The sequence below is a fragment of the Boleophthalmus pectinirostris genome, unplaced genomic scaffold (genome assembly GCF_026225935.1).
Source record: "Boleophthalmus pectinirostris isolate CB_2022bp ecotype Guang Dong unplaced genomic scaffold, ASM2622593v1 HiC_scaffold_23, whole genome shotgun sequence".
Classification (NCBI taxonomy): domain Eukaryota; kingdom Metazoa; phylum Chordata; class Actinopteri; order Gobiiformes; family Gobiidae; genus Boleophthalmus; species Boleophthalmus pectinirostris.
This window is the reverse complement of record NW_026571207.1, coordinates 13,333,341-13,352,228: the sequence shown is the minus strand read 5'-3', so window position 1 is coordinate 13,352,228 and position 18,888 is coordinate 13,333,341. Positions and strand designations below refer to the sequence as shown.

Genomic DNA, 18,888 nt, shown 5'->3' with positions numbered 1-18,888 from the left:
TAGGCTAATTGTCAGCACGCTTTGATATATGTGTCAAAGCTTGTAAACCCTTTCATTGTCTGATTGACTCGTTATGAATCACAATTATTATATGAAATAATCTCACCCAAGAGTAACTATTCTTAATTTAAACATTCCAGTGGTAGTACCAATAGTTATGTGCACTGTGCAATTGCTGTTGGTGCCATAAACCACGATGCACTTTCGCAAACAAAGGAGTAGCATACAAAGTCGTTACTATCCCCCGTGCGTATTTTGACAATGAGTGAGAAATATCTTTTAGTCCAAAATACCGTAACACCTAATGAAGTGCATGTTAAACCCTTTATCTGTATCAGCTCCAAGTGTTGACAAGCGGCGGCGAAATGTTCCAAAAGCGCTTTGACCCGGGGCCCGAAGCGCCAGTGACGCTGCGGCTTCTTTAAGAGACGAGAGCAAAAAACAAGTGTCCTCGCTCCGGGAGAGGGGTGGAGGAGGAGGGGGAGGAAGAGGAGGGGGAGGAGGGAGAGGGGGAGTCAGTGGGAGGGAGGCTCTGGCTGGGTGGATGACCGAATGGCAGCCTTTACGCAGAGGCTCGTCTCACCTGCTGAAACGCACTGCTTTCATTCACACTCCACAAATCCCGCGCGCCTTGCTCTTCAGTCGTGCTTTTACTCCATTATTTTGGCCAGTTTTGGTGTAACGTTTGGTTTATTTGTCAATGTTTTGTCCTCACCTCGTGGATTGTAGACGAACAAAGCGCGTCAAGACTCTCCAGAGAGGCACCTCGGATGTGTGAGCGCTCCGGATAAACACCTGCTCGCGCTCGTTCCCCCATTCTGCCTTTTGTTTGGTCCGCTGGATACGTTTTTACGATGGATTCACAAAGTAGTCCCACGGAGGAGCTCTTCCTTTAGGGACCAGCGTTTCCACAGATGAAAATAATGGGCAGGTTTGGGGTCGCGCTGTTGGTTTCCAGGGAGTAGAACCACTGGGCCTGTGTCGGCACTTATCTTTTTACAAGTCTATTCGTTCAAATTCACTGACTGAAAATACTGGCAATGGAGCACACCGGGATAGAGGAGGTGAACCAGACGCACCAACAGCAGCACGAACCCATTAGCTTTGGCATTGACCAGATCCTCAACAGCTCGGATCAGTCCAGCGGGTGCATGCTTCCCAATCGGACGGGCGAATCGGATTACGCGCTGGCTCCAAATGTGTACAGCAACGGCTACAACAGCGTGTACAACCCGGCCTGCTCCATGGCGGCGGCGGGCTTGGCTGGCTCCTACAACGTCAACATGAACATGAACGTAAGCATGAACATGAACATGAACGTTAACGTAAACTCTGGGGGCGCCGGGGGAGTCATACGGGTGCCAGCGCACAGACCCATGCCGCCTCCTCCTCCGCCTTCCGCCGCAGCAGCCGCGCCACATCCGCCGCCTTCCGCGCACCCAGGGATCCCGCCAGTGCCCGCTATGGGAATGGGCAACGCGGCTAACTTCACCTTCCCCTGGATGGAGAGTAGCAGGAGGTTCGCCAAGGATAGGCTCACAGGTAAATACTATAGAACCCCACACACAACGCGTCTCATTCACGTAAATCCTGTTTCAATAGCTCAGCTCAATGAATCATGAGATCAATGAATTATATGGCCTATTATAGTGAACAAGTGGCATTAGGGGAAAATGAGCACTGGCTTACTAGAATAAACGTGACCTATCATTTTGGGGCAGACTTTTAGTCCTTAAATAAGGTAAAACGTCAGATAGAAAAATCAAAACAACAGTGCAATTACGCACCATGACGGATGTGTTTTTGAGTTGTCCAGCACAATACAATAAGGACCTAAATATATCCAAAGAAATGGCAGAAAATGTAACAGAAAATGTAACTAAATAGGCGAATAAAAATATTAAAAACAAATCAGATGCATTCCCAATTATAGTGAGATTAAGAAAGTAATAATAATAATAACAATAATAATAACAACAACAACAATAATAATAATAATAATAATAATAATAATAATATATCAACACTACGCCATTGTTTGGTTTAAAATATATATAGAGATTTTTTTAATCCAAACAAAATATCTGATGATTTTTAAACGGTATTGTACACTAATAATTCTGATTATACCACTGCATTCTAAAAGTAAAAGACAAAGAATACACTGCTCTTTGACGAAACAAATTGATCACGTTTAGCTGCTCTTTCTGGAGGTACACAGTCTCAAAAAATAATTATGAATTTCACGAGAAACATATAATTTTGTGCACTCCAGATTGCGTAAAATGCTCCAGTATAGCCCAGTGCTTTCTGTTTGAGTGAAACGCACTTATTATAAACAATGTGATTGTGCACTAGTGAAAGTGTGTGTTGATCGTTGATCGTGGGCTCGAGAGCGCGCGCGCAGTGTGTAGTGAAACATGGCTGATGTACGAGCGCACAGATTGACACGGACATGCTGATGAATCAGGATTGGACCATCACTCTCCATTTGCAGCGGAGCACGGATAACGACGCTGCCCAGTGTTTCAGGGCCACAAGTTTTGACTGAAACGGCCAAATGACACAACCAACTTGTATCACAATAATAGAGGATATTACAGCGCATGCGTAACCCTATCAACATCACTGTTATGAGTAATACAAAATGGGAATGCTAAAATAATGAGATACAGCATAATAAGAATGTCTTTGCTATTAATTAACAAACCCCCTTCTGCTGCTGTTTTTGGGCCTATACCATAATATAGGTGTACTGACGGGAGGATCCTTTAAAAGACAAATACCCACTACTTTATTTTACGATGTGCATAAAACCACGTGGGCAATAGCCAATAGCCAAACAATGTTATAATAAATTAATCTTTTATTACAAATTATACTTTCTATCAATAAATAGTCTTTAAAACTACTTGTACTTGAGTTTTAGTGTGAAAGGCTAGTCCGGGCTCCTGTTTTGCATCGGTGTGCGGACAGTTAAGCGTGTAACGTTCTTATGACATAACACTGTGCTTTTAAACAGTAGCTTTTTTAAAAAAAATGTTAAATGACGCACAACATTATGGTGAAGATTGAATTGTGGCTATTTTAATAGACATGTCTTGGCCATAAAAGCTCCTGCTCTGATTCTTGTAAAGAGGACAATGAAGCGCATGGTGCATGTGCCCCCTCCCCGCCTTTCCATGCATTAAAAATTCACTATTCCGTCCTTTATACCTGATTAATTATTAAATACTGGGGGACGATATGTCAACTGCAAAAAGATACAGTGTAAATAGGCTTATCAATTTTACTCATAGGCACCAAGGGCCTCTCGTTTAATTTCTCTCGGCTTTGTGTCGCTGTAATTATTTCGCAGCTTATATCTCCCTACTTTATTGATCAGCAGTCGCTCTAGTAACACTACACACAGACGCACACATACTTTCCTCATTTGGCCCGCTCGGTTTCCTATAAAAGGCCGTAAATCAGGCGCACTATCATCTGTCTTGATGGCCTATGGAGGCTGCCATTTTAACCGTCCCACTTTCGACCTGATTTCCAAGTTGAAACCGGAGGAGAATGGCTCCGCGCTGCAGCCCTGACAGCTCCACGCTTTGGCTGCATGTGTCAGACAGGCTCACTGTACAGACATCACATTTGAATTGCACTTTAGATTTTTCTCATTTTTCACAATGGCACTCTTCTCTTTGTCCTCCCATACATCTCCCTTTGTAATATATATTGCTTAATGTTTGCTTGAATCAGATCAAACTGGATGTAGCCTATATAAGCTATGGAGGCCTTTAATGTTTAAGCACTGTGTTCTGTGATCTATAACAGTGTATACATTACCCAACAAGGGAGTACCGTGCTCTTTTAGGATATTTTGATGCTTTATTCTTTTTATACTATTGCTATTTAAAGCGCAAATAACCAAAATTCAATAGTGTGTTTTCTCATCTATAAACAGTATGGACAATTGAAGACAATAGGCTATATTTATTTCGTTTCGTCATCTACTAGTAAAAATCACACAAAAAAGTGCCAGTATGTTCTTAAAAGATAAAATAATCGCGTGCGTAAAGCGTGCGTAAAGTGTGCGTTATGGAGCATATATACCCTCGCCTTTAATAATAATAATAATAATAATAATAATAATAATAATAATAATAATAATAATAATACGCTACTGTTATTATTGCATTTGGTTGATCCTTTACAGGTCACGTAGCGGCGATAAAAACATAATGAAAGCGTTCGCGAGGCTAAATCACAGAGTGGCAGTAAATGGCAGCGGAGCCCACATCAGATTTGATTTGAGCTGAACTCGTCCTATTTCCACCTGCTCCGTGTCTCCTCTGCGCCACGGCCGTGTTTTTCTACGTGACAAAGCACAGTGGCCCCGTTCTGTCCCGTATAGTGTAATAAATAGCAATATATGTTCATGTTATATTTCAATATCCCCCTTAGAATCCTTCACGGCTATATTTATTAGATTGCTACAAAGGTAATATCCGCAGTGGGGAAGGGAGGCGCTGTCACCGAGAACTGTTATTAAGTACAAGTGCTTTCATTATGGGAAACGTGTTCTCTACGGTAGCATTTTATTTTGTGATAAGCTTATGCCAATTGTATTACCCAGGCAGCAGATTTAGTATCGTCTCCCGCTTTATTTCGCATTAGTGGATGCAAAACAGAATATTATTTTGCAGAAAAAGCATAAATAGTTTTTAAAAAAGCATAATAGATTTTTGCCGAAAAGCGGATTTATGAAAACTTTTCTTTTGGTCAATATTTGAAGTAAAGATGTATGCAGAAATGTATGTCATTTTGGTGATACAAGTATGTTACCAATTGTTAATCTTAAAGTAAGGTCAGATTAATATGTCTACCTTTCATATGGTCATTAGGCTATAACAGTATAATTAATCCTGTAGGTTTAAGCATACAAAAAATCTATTATGTAAAAAAAACAAAAAAAAAAAAAAAACCCAACAAGATTAGGCTATTAAGTTGCGATGTTTTGTAAATTGAAAGTGTTATTTTTTGTTAAGACATGTTTTGTATGTTATGTCTAGACCAGTCTAAATAAGCCTAGTCAGACTTAAACGATTATTAAAAAATAAATTAAGTAACAACGTTGAAAGGGCTTATTTCAACATGTTATGGTTTATGTAATTTGATTTTTTTTAGCTATATGTTGACGTTGATGTTCGACGTTGGGAAATGTGGCTCAAAAATAGTCTATATTATATTTATATGTGGTACATGAGTTTTACAGTAATAGCTCTGGGGTGAATATGAGAAGATATGTAGTTCCTTAAAGGTCCAGTCAAAACAAGAATGCTGGACGTGCCGTATCCATAGCATTTGGTAGATCATATTTTTCTGCTTTTTGGACACCTTGGGGCCCGGTTGACTGCAGTTGTCAAGTATAAGGTCCCCTCTAAATGCATGTGTGCCCTGGCCCATTACTTAGTCTGCAGATGGCCCGAAATAGCAATCTAATGCGGTATTATTTAGCACGAGCGTCAACAGGAGCCGTACCAGACGAACGCCGTGTGCAACCTGCAAAGTGTAGCCAAGGGGAATGAGACAGCCAAATCGTAACCTAAGTCTATCGCTAAATATATTGCCTGTAATATAGAGGATATTAAGTTGCGAATAAATCACAATGTGTGGGTGATTATGTCAAGCAAAAGGGGCATTGTAAAATAACAACTCATTTTTTTAATAAATTGTTGCAGCAAGTACATGTAACAAATAAGAAAAAAAGTGAACATACGAAATTTAAATATATAATCAAACAAAGCAAGTGTTTTTTCCAATAAAGATAAGATAAACTAAAAGTAATTGACAACAACATTTCAAAATAAAATAAATAAATTGATTAAAAATTCTAGCAAAACAGACGTAGACTAAATATTTTTGCCATCTTAAATAAATAAATAAATAAATGAACTATACAAGTGTCACACAGCTTGCTAGGTGTGTCACTGTAAACTCATTACAAAGAGTCGTAAACGTCCCTTAAGCCACGTTAAAAAGATACAATTAGCATTTTACTATTAGTGCACATCAACATCTGGACAATTACCATAAATGCAAATTACCGACAAAGATTAAAACAATATTAAAATCAGGACCACAAATGTTACGCAAGGACCGACAATAAAAAGGTTATTTCGTCTTTGACATATTTATAACAGCAATTTTAAACGCACTAGTGTTTATGTTTATGGTTTTTGTTTTGATTTTTTTGTATTTTTGTAATTTTCTGTGCCAGCTTGTATTCAGATTCTCTTCCTTGCAAATTAATTTCTTTCAGCAGAATTTCCATAGTTGGAAGAGTATTGTGATGCCCTCTTGAGACACCTATATGCAGATGTTCCATATTCATTTTGGCTCGTGGTGCGTTTTCCGACTGTGCAAACACAAATGAACACAGTGTCAGACAGGGCAAAACAGCTCGGTACAGAGGGAGGGGTGACAAAAGCAGACTTTTCTTGTTGATTTCCATTTGGTTTCGAACGAGACTGTGGCCGGGAGTGGATCCATGGCCAAAAGCGATCCTGTTACGTTTATTGATCTTCTGTTTACCCCTGGCTGACAAAATAGACAGGATTCATAGATATTTTATGATGCTGCAGATAAGTTGTTATTAATACCCAGAAACAAGGATACAGGAAAAGGCGGACAGCGTGACAGTAAAAACACATAGTAATGACAATAAGACTGTTACAGAAAATCACAGAATAATAAAAAAGGGTTTTATTGAACATTTGTTATTCATTTATCTTTATTTAATGAAGAATTCCATTGAGAGATTCACGAGAGACCTAGCAGTCAACACAATCAACACAACAAAGAAAGACAAAATATGTACTGTGAAACAATTGCATCTCTCAAGAAAAAAAAAATCTTTTTGAATGATGTCTCAGTCACATACTCACCACACTTTTGACTATTTCCTTCAGTTCTGCTATAACATACACAGTTGTTGTGGTCTACTGAATGTTATATTTTCAAATGGATGCACATTTTCTCGGTGTAAGGAGAAAATGCAGCTGTGTGTATTGAGTGAATAATACTGACATGATGCAGTTAAATCGTGTGGATAGATGAGGGCAGACAGGAGCTGCAGGGATTGGCCCACATGTCCAGGTTTGATCCATGTTGTGAGTGGTGCTGTTTGTCACTGATTCTCTGATGGCAGTTGTCCTGTATTGGCCCAGGCCTGTGTATAGAGCTATATTAAACCTGTTAAAGCCTGTGTGCTCATCGCTGTGGCTTCTTCATGTGATTAGTGTCTGTGAGATGGCCGGCTGCTCCAGACAGGACCTTACTGTGTCTCCCTTTCCTTTAGGGGAGCAGGCAGAGGAGAGTCGAGCCGCAGAGGCCACAGGGGGGCCGGGGGCTGCCGCGCCCCTCTGTCCTCTCCCAAAGGGAGACATCGGCAGGGTGCCTGTCTGGAGCACTGTGGAGACACTGGCCAAATGCTATTACCCCGAGCTCGCTCACCTGCGAGACAGCAATGGCCTTCTGGCAGATTATGCTTTCGCTAAGGGGGCTTACCCAGGTGAGTCTCCCTCCCCCACTTCTGTCCCCTTTACAGTACTCATCTCACTTCAGTGTTTTACAAAATAACTGGCACCAAACATATTCATGTGAGCAGTCTCAGATGTTTGTGTCTCTGTTTTTGTTTTGAGGTTTTAAACACTAAAAAGGGACTTGCTGCAATAGTTGCCTTATAACTTAATAACTCAATAACTCCTTAATATTAGATTTTGCTTTTGTATGAGGTCCAGTTGACTGTGACAGCAGTTATACTCAACCTTTTTCCAGTTCTACATCACTCTTCCTTGTGTTCACAGCAGCCCTATCGCCCTTCTCAGTGACCCGGCGTATCGGACACCCGTACCAGAACCGGACGCCGCCCAAGAGGAAAAAACCACGCACGTCCTTCAGCCGCGTGCAGATCTGTGAGCTGGAGAAGCGCTTCCACAGACAGAAGTACCTGGCCTCTGCAGAGAGAGCCACTCTGGCCAAGGCTCTGAAGATGACCGACGCACAAGTCAAGACCTGGTTCCAGAACAGACGCACCAAATGGAGGTAAGATCAACAACTGCAGAGTCAGAGAACTACAATCAAAGCAGAGGGTGTAAATATTTGTATTGCTAGCAAGGGCTCTGCAGCAGGATGGGCTCATGGGGCAATAATGAGGGGGCATACTTTGAGAACCTAAAACTAAAATTAACAATTTTTTAAATGATATGACAAAACATGCATTTTCATAATACTGAAGCTAATGGGAAAATATCTTTGGTTCCAAACATCTAAACTTAGTCATTGTAGAGATCTTGGACGACACTGAATATTTTCAGTGATCTTCAATGTTTATCCATTAATACAGTTAGAAAGTTTTGAATTGCTATAGATCACAACATTACATCCCAGAAAGACAGAATCCCCAAATCCAGACTTTCTATGTGCACTGGCTTCAGGGCTGCAGTATGTTGGCACTGTTGTGTTCCAGAAAAACAAGTCATATGGTATTATTGTCAGAGGCGGCGCTACCGTTAGGCAAAAGTAGGCAACTGCTTAGGGCCCCCAAACCTGGGGGGGCCCTCAACCAATTGCCCTCAGTGCTACTAATCAGCGAGGCCTCAGGGCAATTAGATTTTCCCTCAATATGACATTAAATGAGAGCAGTTTACTAATAATAATAGTCATATGTAATGGATGTAAACAAAAATAAAACTACTTTCAGTTCTGGTTTTCTAGTATGCAACCTAACTAATAAGACAAGTTTCCAATCCACCATAATTCAAATAAATAGAGATGTGCATGTCTCAAGAACAATGGGGAAAAAACAGCCAATAAATATATTTAAAAACAAAACCAAAAAAAAAACAAACTCAAGTTCACCTAGGGCCCCCAATATACTAACTCCACCACTGATTATTGTAGTTAGTTTTAATGAACATTTCTCAGGTGTGCTCCTCCATAGTCCACCACATTCCAATATCCTTGTTTCATATTTAAATTACTTGTATCATTAGATTAAAAAACACATGATTCCATTGAAAACGGCAAAAAAACAAAAACAAAACTATACTTTGGAACATTCTCCAGGAAGATAGACATGTTTAATTACATAATGTGGAATATCATGGCCAAAAGATCAACATTTCCATGAAAACAAGCAGGAGGTTAAAAGTTAAACGTATAAAGTATTTTACCTTTGCAATAGCAGTCGGATCACTCAACAGCTAGCTTGCCTCTCCCTTTCATTTTCCCAGCGCCATAAATTGACATCATCGAGCGTGTCTGGCTGTGGCCCGGGGGGGATCCAAACTGCTTACTGTCTTAAACACAACTAAAAGGCCCCGCAGCACGGACATTAAGAGCATCGGACAACACAACACCTATTCTGCTTATGCTAGCTGCCATCGGAGGCTACTTCACTTGACCAAGCACAATTACCCCACCCTCCTCCTCTCAGAAAGCTGCTGTCCCAAGCAAAACCCTCATATGGGGAATGGACCTGCCCAAGTCATAGATGAAAACTGCCCCACTTCATTCTGACTGCTGTTTAGAGCCATTTGGAGGTAAACGAGAGTGGAATACGATTACTATGGCCTGCTGCCTCTAGTTAAAGGGACAGCGCGCATTTCTCACAAGCAAATTACCTACAGCGGGATTAGCTTTTAGAGTTTTAATGTGTAAATGATCCCTGGCCATGGGAGAATTAGTTATTTTAAAAATCAATGGTGAATGAGATTAGTTTAAAATACTATTTGGGGTTGACAGTTTAATCAATAAAGAGGGTTTGCATTATAGCAGCTACGTAAGTATGTGTAAACATCACGATGAATGAATGTTTGTATGTTCATGAAAGAAGCATGATTTAAAAATAGGGTAACACTAATAATAAGATACTAATGAACAAACTTAGTAGCTTATCTATGTGGTTAAGGTAGGAAATAATTAAGTAGTTACTAAGCCTGAAACTTTCTTTAAAAGGGGATATATGCAAAAGTTATTTTAGCTTTCTATGTTATAATGTTGTTTGCTCATCAAAAACACACCTGACGATGTTTAGACGTCATCCATGCATGTTTTACTAATGTAGGGATCTGTCTCTGGCCCTTTTCAAACTTTCAAACGACAATTCTCCACAAATGTGCAAAACCACGATACAAAACTGTACGCAGCAACTTGATAAACCTGATGCGATGTGTAAAAGTTTCATTAGCAGGATGCAGGCTGACTTTGTGGTGACAGCGGTCTGAAGGGGAAGTGACTTAGCCCGGAGAGCAAAGGAACACTCAGAGACTTATAAAAACATGTTAATATGTTGTTTTTGTCAAATACAGCATTTTCAAATTAATAAAAGGTAACATGGTGATCTAAATATGCTATGTATTAGCAATTAAGACCCCATAGAAGTAAAACACCTCCTCTTTAATAAACTGTTTGTTCATTTTGAATTAAGTCTTTGTTCATGCTTTATTAAGTCTATTAAAAGTGTTACCAAAAATACAGTAGTGCTACAAAACAATGGAGGGTTTGAAAGCAAGCATATTGAATGATTATAAAAATTAACAGATCTTTTCTATTATCCACAATCATACATATTATTTATTTGTTTACTTATTTCATCCATAAAGTATAAAAAGACATTGACAGTGTCACATACAAGAAATGAATGAAAAGGAGCAGAAAGAAGAGCAATCTTATGCTATCTGTCCCCCTTTTCCTTTTTCAGACAATACATCAACACCGATAGTTATTTAAAACATTTCAGTTCAGTCAAAGTTATTAATCAATTGCAAACAGAAATGTTTTTACAGTTAGGTTAAAGCCACAGCTTGCAAAGTTTTAGCCAAATATAGCCAAACAACTTTTTTCTTTTTTTTTTTTTAACTGTGTTTATTGCACTGAAAAAATTTAAAACCATATGCTGTTACTTTGAGCAGGCTTGCATCTCCACATACCTGCCCCTTATTTGTCCTCCTGCTTATTTCCATGGAAATGTTGTTCCTTTGGATGTAATCATCCACAGTGCTGCATAAGACTTATTTAACTAAGCAACTTTAACCTTTCTATGGAATTCAGCATCTCCAATTTAAGTTTAAATGTCTTTCAGCCATAAACAAACAATAATAGTGCCGCCTAACACTCGACATCACCAACGCAAATTCATGTAGTTCAGGCAGTTTTGTCTCATTGCCAGCACTTTTTTGAAGTTAAAACCCACATTTCATTCTGCAACAGCAACAAACATCACAGCAACACACTGATGCATGGTTGAAAATACCTAATGGGATAATAGAATACATTTGTCTGAAGAACGCAGCCAAACCGAAGCCGATAGCGTCCGCGCGGTGCAGCAGGGGAATGGTCCTAACTGGTTTTTCTCATATTCTAGTTTTGCTCAGATTTATGCCCTTCCCTATAGCGTGAGGGATGTCTTTGCGTGACGGCTACGCTAGTAACAAGAGCGTGATCGAATCAGCAGACAGCCAATCACATTATGATAATTCTGTTAACAATAATGTGTGGCTAATGGATGGGCTGGTGTGTATGAAAGAGTGTTTAGAGGTGTGCTTCCACCTGCTTCCCTCTGTGCTCGAGCTTGGTAAGCTATTAGCATTTGTTAGGCTATAGGTAATTACGATTCATCGGCACGTTAGCGATTTATTGATAAGATAATAGTAACACTTTATAAAAACTACACGTGGCTTAGACTAAATAAAGCATGAACAAAGACTTAATACATAAAGGAGAAATTGTTAATAAGAATGATGCAGGCTTAGTAAACACTTGCTTTTCTCCATGGAGATGTTATTGCTTTGTCTGGAATGTTTCACAGCATGGCATTAAACCTTTCTGTCTTCATGGAGACCAAACCAGACAGGTCAGATCTGTGGAGAGGCAACCTTGCTCACAGTCAGAATGCCAGTTTTTCTAGGTATTTTTGAGCTATAAAACCACCCGTAGTTCCATAATTGTGAGGTAGAGTTGTTTAATGTCATATTGTGTAACATTCCAGGCAGAGCAATGACATATCTATAGAAACAAGCAGGTGATGGACCCCCAACCAATACTGTTACATAGTGCACCTTTAATTAAGTTGTTATTACAAAGTGGTAATGAGTAAGTAAAAAGATAACTTAAAAATCAGTGTGTATTTGTGTCACATTGTACTTGATTTCAAAATCATAAAATAAGTATTATTAACTCACTAACTAGCTAATTATTATTATTTTTTTATGTGGCACTCATAAAGCTCTTTACATCAAGGAACCACTCACCCATTCACACACACACTCTACACGCACAATAAGGACACAATGACAGTATTCATCTGTGTGAGCCGGATTTGACCGCTCTCCCAATGATGTTTATGTCGAGAGCAGGATTCGAACTGCCAACTTTCGAATCCGTGGATAAACACTCAACCAAACTGAGCTACTGTCCTCCCAAGTAAATAAATAAATACATTAATTATTAATTAATTAATTAATTAACATCATAAAGAAAGTAGTAGATGGAGATAGATGAAGCAGCAAAAAGGACCCAAATTGAGACTGTAGTATGATCTATAGGCAGCAGTAATGTAGATAGCAACTAGTGGTGATATGCAGGACTAAACCAGGACTAAACCAGGACTAAACCAGGACTAAACCAGAACTAAACCAGAACTGAACCAAGACTGGACCAGGACTGAACCAGGACTAAACCAGAACTGAAACAGGTGTAATCTAAACCAGGTCTAAACCAGGACTAAACCAGGACTAAACCAGGACTAAACCAGGTCTAAACCAGGACTAGATCAGGATTAAACCAGGACTATACCAGGACTAAACCAGGTCTAAACCAGGACTAAACCAAGACTAAACCAGAACTAAACCAGAACTGAACCAGGACTAAACCAGCGCTGAACCAGGACTGACCCAGGTCTAAACCAGGACTAAACCAGAATTGAACCAGGACTGAACCAGGTCTAAACCAGGTTTAAACCAGGACTAAACCAGGACTAAGCCAGGTCTAAACCAGGATTAGATCAGGATTAAACCAGGACTACACTAGAACTAAACCAGGACTAAACCAGGTCTAAACCAGGACTAAACCAAGACTAAACCAGAACTAAACCAGGTCTTAACCAGGACTAAACCAAGACTAAACCAGAACTAAACCAGGTCTAAACCAGGACTGAACCAGGACTAAACCAGGACGAAACCAGCGCTGAACCAGGAGTAAACCAGGACTAAACCAGGTCTAAACCAGGACTGAACCAGGACTAAACTAGGACTAAACCAGGACGAAACCAGCGCTGAACCAGGAGTAAACCAGGACTAAACCAGGTCTAAACCAGGACGAACCCAAGACTAAACCAGGACTAATCTTGGACTGGAGAGAGAGAGGTAGAACTCCGAGCCCGCAGAGCAGGGTGTCTGCAAAGCATGATTGGACGATGGCTGCTCTTAGCCCTGTGGGGCACCAGTCCTTTCTCCTACGGTCACCCAAAGGTCTATGCAGGCGCACCTCTGGGCCAGTCCTGGTTTAGTCCTGGTTTAGCCCTAGTTCTGTCCTGGTTCTGTCCTGGTCCCTCATGTCTGCAGATATCATGAGCCTATGCAGGTTGTTGTCACCATTGCCAGTAGCTCCGGTTTGACATTTAAGTTGTAGACAATTTTATATTTGTTATTTTTTATATCTCATGTCTGGAGAAGTGGATGGACGGCGTACCACCATGTACCACGCCCACTACACCCCTGGTGATGTGTGAGATTACCACAGGGCTGGGTTGGCCAAGGCATTTACAAATGGTAGCTTTAAAATCTATTAATTAATTTAAATGTGACAAAACAGGGTCAGCATTGTATTTTAGTGTGCTTTATTAAATCATTTTCAGTTGCCTAAGTACCTTTTTTTTACAGGTTCACACCCACTACTGCTGTAGTGTACTGCTCATGTAAACAGATGCTGCTTACCTTAGGGCCAAAGTGCACTGTTCCTGCTGTGCCCTCTTTAGTTACCTCTCCTTGTCTCCTCTCCTCTTCTCCTCTGCAACATCTGTCACTCGGTGGGATCACTGTCATGTAGCCTGAAGCTCTGCTAACTGCACAGGTGTTGAGTAAACGCATCATAAATACAAGCTTTTACAGCGCTGTTATCCATGTTATGTGCTGTTGCCAGTGGGACTAGTTTAGCATTTTTGTTGTTGTATATTTTTGTGAACTTGAAATGTCATTTAGTATGGTTCAGGGACATAGTTTGTTTTTACTTACATCATTTCCAGAGGCATTGAATGTGTGTTTTACATACAGACAGCATGTGGGCCCACCTTGGATGTCACCCAGTCTCCAGAATTGTATTACACCCCTGCTCCTCACGTCTTTATATTGTCCAAGGACCATGCACATTCAAATTTCTTTTGCTGATTTACATTACTAACACAACTCTGAGGCAGTCTATATAAGCTACAGCTGCCCTATGGCTGACAGATGGAAACAAACATTTTGTGCCAATGGCCTCTCCAAACTAATCTGATTCATCAGCCGGTTTCACTTAGTGGAAACCGTCTGACCTTGCAGCATTAGAATTCGTTCGCTCGACGGTAGGCTTGTACTTTTTTATTTAACCTGTCGCTGCTATTTAGTCGTGACATATGTAATGCTCCGCTAATGGGGCTAACTGATATATTAAGCTTTTCCTTAATCCCATAGGAAAAAGGGCAATAATGTCTTTCCCCTTGATAAAATTCACCAAACATTCTTTTTGTTCCGGCTTTAAATCCTCGATCTCTGGAATCGTTGCCAACACAGAATGTATGGCTTTGTCTACATCCATCTCGACCGCTTTGTTTACTGTTGTGTTGTACCACAAAAGGGACCTAGACATGGCTTCACAGCTCTTCGCTGATTGGCCGGTGTGCGGTCTACAACTTCTGGAGTTCTTGCAGACAGTCTAGTGTATTCCGATTCCTGACCTAGTTGGTAGAGAGAAATGAAACTGAGAGGATGCACTGGGTGGCACCAGCCTGGCTATCTCCAAACACTACCAGATGGTGAAAAGCTACACTGCCAATCAAAAGTTTAGACACGCCATCTCATTCAGTTTTCTTTATGTTTACTACTTTCTACATTTTATATACATACTGACGACTTCAAATGCCATATATGAAGCAAGATTTACAGTATTATTTAGTTACAAAGTTAATTAGCTCTACAAAATATTTTTTCAGGTGACTACTAAGATTTTTTCTTCACTACATAATATCATACACCTTACTTCATATATTTGATGTCTTCTGTATGGATATAAAAAGTAATAAAAATAAAGAAAAAAAATATTGAATGAGAGGGTGTGTCCAAACATTTGACTGGTAGTGTACCAGAAATGTTAGTAGACAGATGCAATGTTTTTGTGTGTTGTGTGTTTTGTGTGTTTGACATAAGCACTCGCACATCTCGCAGGTGAATCCCCTAAAGGCACTGTGCCCAATTTTTACCTTCTGTGTGAAATGTGAAAAAGATTAATGTTAAATAGTTCTAAATATTGATTCATAAAAGTGAGATATTGTGCTTGCCTGTGGTATAATAATTGAAGGTGTTGCAAACATGTGGATTTTAGCACTCTGGCACTGTGTGTTTAGAGCGAGTGTCTCAACCCATAGAAGTAGACAGACACACTCTTTTTATGTCTCTGAAACTGGAGCTCGAATATCTGAGTTTATGAATTTAACTTTAGCAAATTATGCTTAATTTCACTAAAACTGTATTATATATGTTATTTTCTGATCTATATTATAATATTGTTTCCTCATCACAAACCTGGATTTGTGTTTTGTTTTCATTCACACACATTTAACACATAAACCCTGTATATTTAGGTTCTGTTCCACCTTGTGATGTCATGTGGCAATACAGGAAGTGCTCCACTGTGCTTTTAAACTCCACACACCCTCACTAGACTGATTTGGATGATTTCAGCCCTGGACTTGCCATTTTCTACTGAACTAAAGACAAAATGGTAGCTTTTAATTTGAAAACTACCACTGTATGACATCACAAGGCGGAACAGAGTATTGGGGATGTAGACAGACTAATAATAAAGGGTTACAACATGTGCGACTGAAACAGAACACAACCCCAGGCATGTTTTTGAGAAGGTAACAATTCTAATCTGTGGCTTGACTTCATTTGTTATTAAGAGCTAACAAAACCAACGAGACTTTATACTTCACATTCTCATGCCTCTTCTTGTCCTTCCAGAAGACAGACGGCGGAGGAGAGGGAGGCTGAGCGACAGCAGGCCAACCGGCTAATGCTCCAGCTGCAGCAGGAGGCCTTCCAAAAGACCCTGTCCCAGCCCCTGCAGCCGGACCCCCTGTGCCTGCACAACTCCTCCCTGTTCGCCCTGCAGAACCTCCAGCCCTGGGCCGAGGACAATAAGGTGGCCTCCGTCACCTCTGTGGCTTCTGTAGTGTGACTGCGAGTGTGAATGGACCAAAGAGGCGGGCTGGGGTAGTGCAGGGAGTAATAGTGGTACAAGAAAGGAGACGAAAACAAGGCCGCTGCTAATGGGAAAAGGGACGGTTGCTTTGAAATATATATGATGGACTTGGTGCTTCCATATTCTTATTACCAGCAAAATATTTGGGTCAGAATCTTGTTGTATTGTGGTTTTCATTAATATCTACAGCTCTGGACAAAAATAACTGCAATTTAATGTTGTCATAGTTTGATAAGCACTCCATGCCACAGTTTAATTCATTCAAACACAGTACTCTGCTTTAGACTTAGACAAACTTTTATTGATCCACAAGGGAAATTATTTGTACACAGGAGCTCACACATCACAATAAATAATAACAAAGAGCAAAATTACAAATGGTAATAATGAATTCAAAATACGTAGCAAAAATAATATGAGCTTGCACACTTTTATAAGAAAAAGTTGTGTAAGGTAAAACAGTAGTAATATTGGTTTGTTCAGGAAAATACCCAAAAGCATGCGATAACACAATGCAAGAGGCAAGAGGTCTCAATTTTTGTTCATGTAGGACTGGCCAAATGAAATAAATACATTAAAAAACAATACTATATGGTTGTTCAGATGAGGTTTTATTAATATGTTTTTATAAGAAAGTATAAATGTATAGATAGCTATGGAAAAGTGCTCTAAAAAGTCGCTTAAAACTAGAGTAGAAATATGCCCTTCAGCTTTTTCTGATGTCAGTTCTTTGGGTTTAAGTATCTACTGTCGTTCGATATCAACCAATACGAAGCAAACAAAGACTGAAAATATGATTTATTTCCATTGAACACAAACGCTGTATGGTAAAAAATTATGCAAACATGTTTTGTAATTGTTATTTATCTAAATAGTAACTATAGAATAACTTTGAAAACGGAGGTGTTGTTCAGTAAATTTTCTTATTACGCTAATTTATAGACCAAAATGTCATAATGATTGAACTGATATTTTGGAACCAATATCCGGTCCATCAAAATCTGTAGTATCAGCGCCGATATCCGATACCAGTATCGTATCGGTGAGGAGATTCACTCAGTTGCTTAGTGATTGGCCCTGTCTCTGTAGTCTTGCATAAAGCTGCTGGAACAAGTCAGTTTGTATCAGCAATCAAAACATTTGATCAAAGTCATACACAGCTGTTAAAATATATCACATGAATATTCTAAATGGTTTAGATGGTTTAGCTGTACACTTATGTCCTTATGAAAGAAAAGTCGCTTTGGTGATCTATTCTTAAAATGTTATCTATTATCTATACTAATCTATTGCGCACATAAAAAATTAGCTTATTTGCAGTGATCATTCTCATTTTTGTCCTGAGCTGTCTGTTGAATAATACCCCTGCCTTACACCACGTTTCCGCTTTCCCCTCCAGCTCACGGCCTAAGACAGAGGAGGGCATCTGTGTAACTGCTCCGACCACCAAGTCTGCCCCGTGCGTACTTTTGCCTCCGGACCACATGAGGCAGCAGAGACTTAACGCTGGCGAACACGTCGGCGCCTGTTTTTCCCGCTTTTGACTTTGTACAATATCCTAAAAAATTGCATGTTTCGACATTTCCTGTGATGCTCCGATGAGGACAGCTGTGGCGTTTGCATTGGCTGGAACAGAACCCAGAAAATGTCAGATTTCAAAGTGTTTTATATTAAATGATATTGTGACTTTTTGAAAAGATATCGAAACCACTGTTGTTTTTTCTTGTCTCCAAATGCATTACCTCTCCTTCACCATGCAATAATAGTTGATGAGTATGCCGAGCTAGGGGGACTGCGATTGATTACAGTTTCAAACCACCCAAAGGTAAGATATAGTTGAATTGTACCAGGACAGTGCAATACGTTTTTGGTTCATAAAAACTGATGACTACAGCTCCCCAGTGTGGGCGTGAAGAGGAGGGTAGCCCAAACACAGCGAGCAGGCTCAGCAAAAGGGTCCCCGGATAAATAAGGCTTCACAAATAGAAGGCAGCTAGAATTAGAATCAGGGAGAAAATACTGGAGATAGTGAAAAGTTTAAGCAAAACGACGATGTACAGACATTTGTGCAACTGCTGGAAAACCTAAAGGTGTTGCTTATCAAAAATACACAGTTCTTAGTGATGATACATTTTTAGTTTCAATATGATACCGAGTAATACTATGACAAATGTCACGATTTTGATTCAGTACGGATAATGAGTTTTGTATTACAATGCGTTCAAACTCAGGTTCAGCCTGAACTGATCTAAATATTTTATGAAGTGCAGTTAAACTTAAATATAAAGTATAAATTTGAAAAAAAAAAAAAAAAAAATTATAATTTGATTTTTAAAGAGAAAAATAGAGAAATTTTAAGTGTCAACATTTTTTTTTTTT

At 39.7% G+C, this 18,888-nt stretch overlaps 1 protein-coding gene across 3 annotated transcripts; it reads left to right on the top strand.

The window, feature by feature from the left end:
- The first annotated feature begins 584 nt into the window (after positions 1-584).
- Positions 585-18,503, top strand: tlx2 (T cell leukemia homeobox 2). Of its 3 annotated transcripts, XM_020917657.1 has the most exons (5): positions 585-1,542; positions 7,349-7,561; positions 7,857-8,094; positions 16,269-16,449; positions 17,909-18,503. In XM_020917657.1, the coding sequence occupies exons 1-5, from the start codon at positions 1,041-1,043 to the stop codon at positions 17,918-17,920; spliced, it is 1,146 nt and encodes a 381-aa protein (XP_020773316.1). In that variant the 5' UTR covers positions 585-1,040; the 3' UTR covers positions 17,921-18,503. The 3 variants fall into 3 exon arrangements, with proteins under 3 accessions (XP_020773316.1, XP_055015322.1, XP_020773317.1); XM_055159347.1 differs by lacking the exon at positions 17,909-18,503 and having other exon boundaries at positions 16,269-16,485; XM_020917658.2 differs by lacking the exons at positions 7,349-7,561; positions 17,909-18,503 and having other exon boundaries at positions 16,269-16,485.
- The last annotated feature ends 385 nt before the right edge of the window (positions 18,504-18,888 follow it).

Excerpts from the sequence above, each read along its gene's own strand:
- tlx2 (XM_055159347.1), top strand. The coding sequence starts at position 1,041 with ATGGAGCACACCGGGATAGAGGAGGTGAACCAGACGCACCAACAGCAG. Across the intron at positions 1,543-7,348 it reads CGCCAAGGATAGGCTCACAG|GGGAGCAGGCAGAGGAGAGT; the intron begins GTAAATACTATA and ends CCTTTCCTTTAG. Across the intron at positions 8,095-16,268 it reads AACAGACGCACCAAATGGAG|AAGACAGACGGCGGAGGAGA; the intron begins GTAAGATCAACA and ends TTGTCCTTCCAG.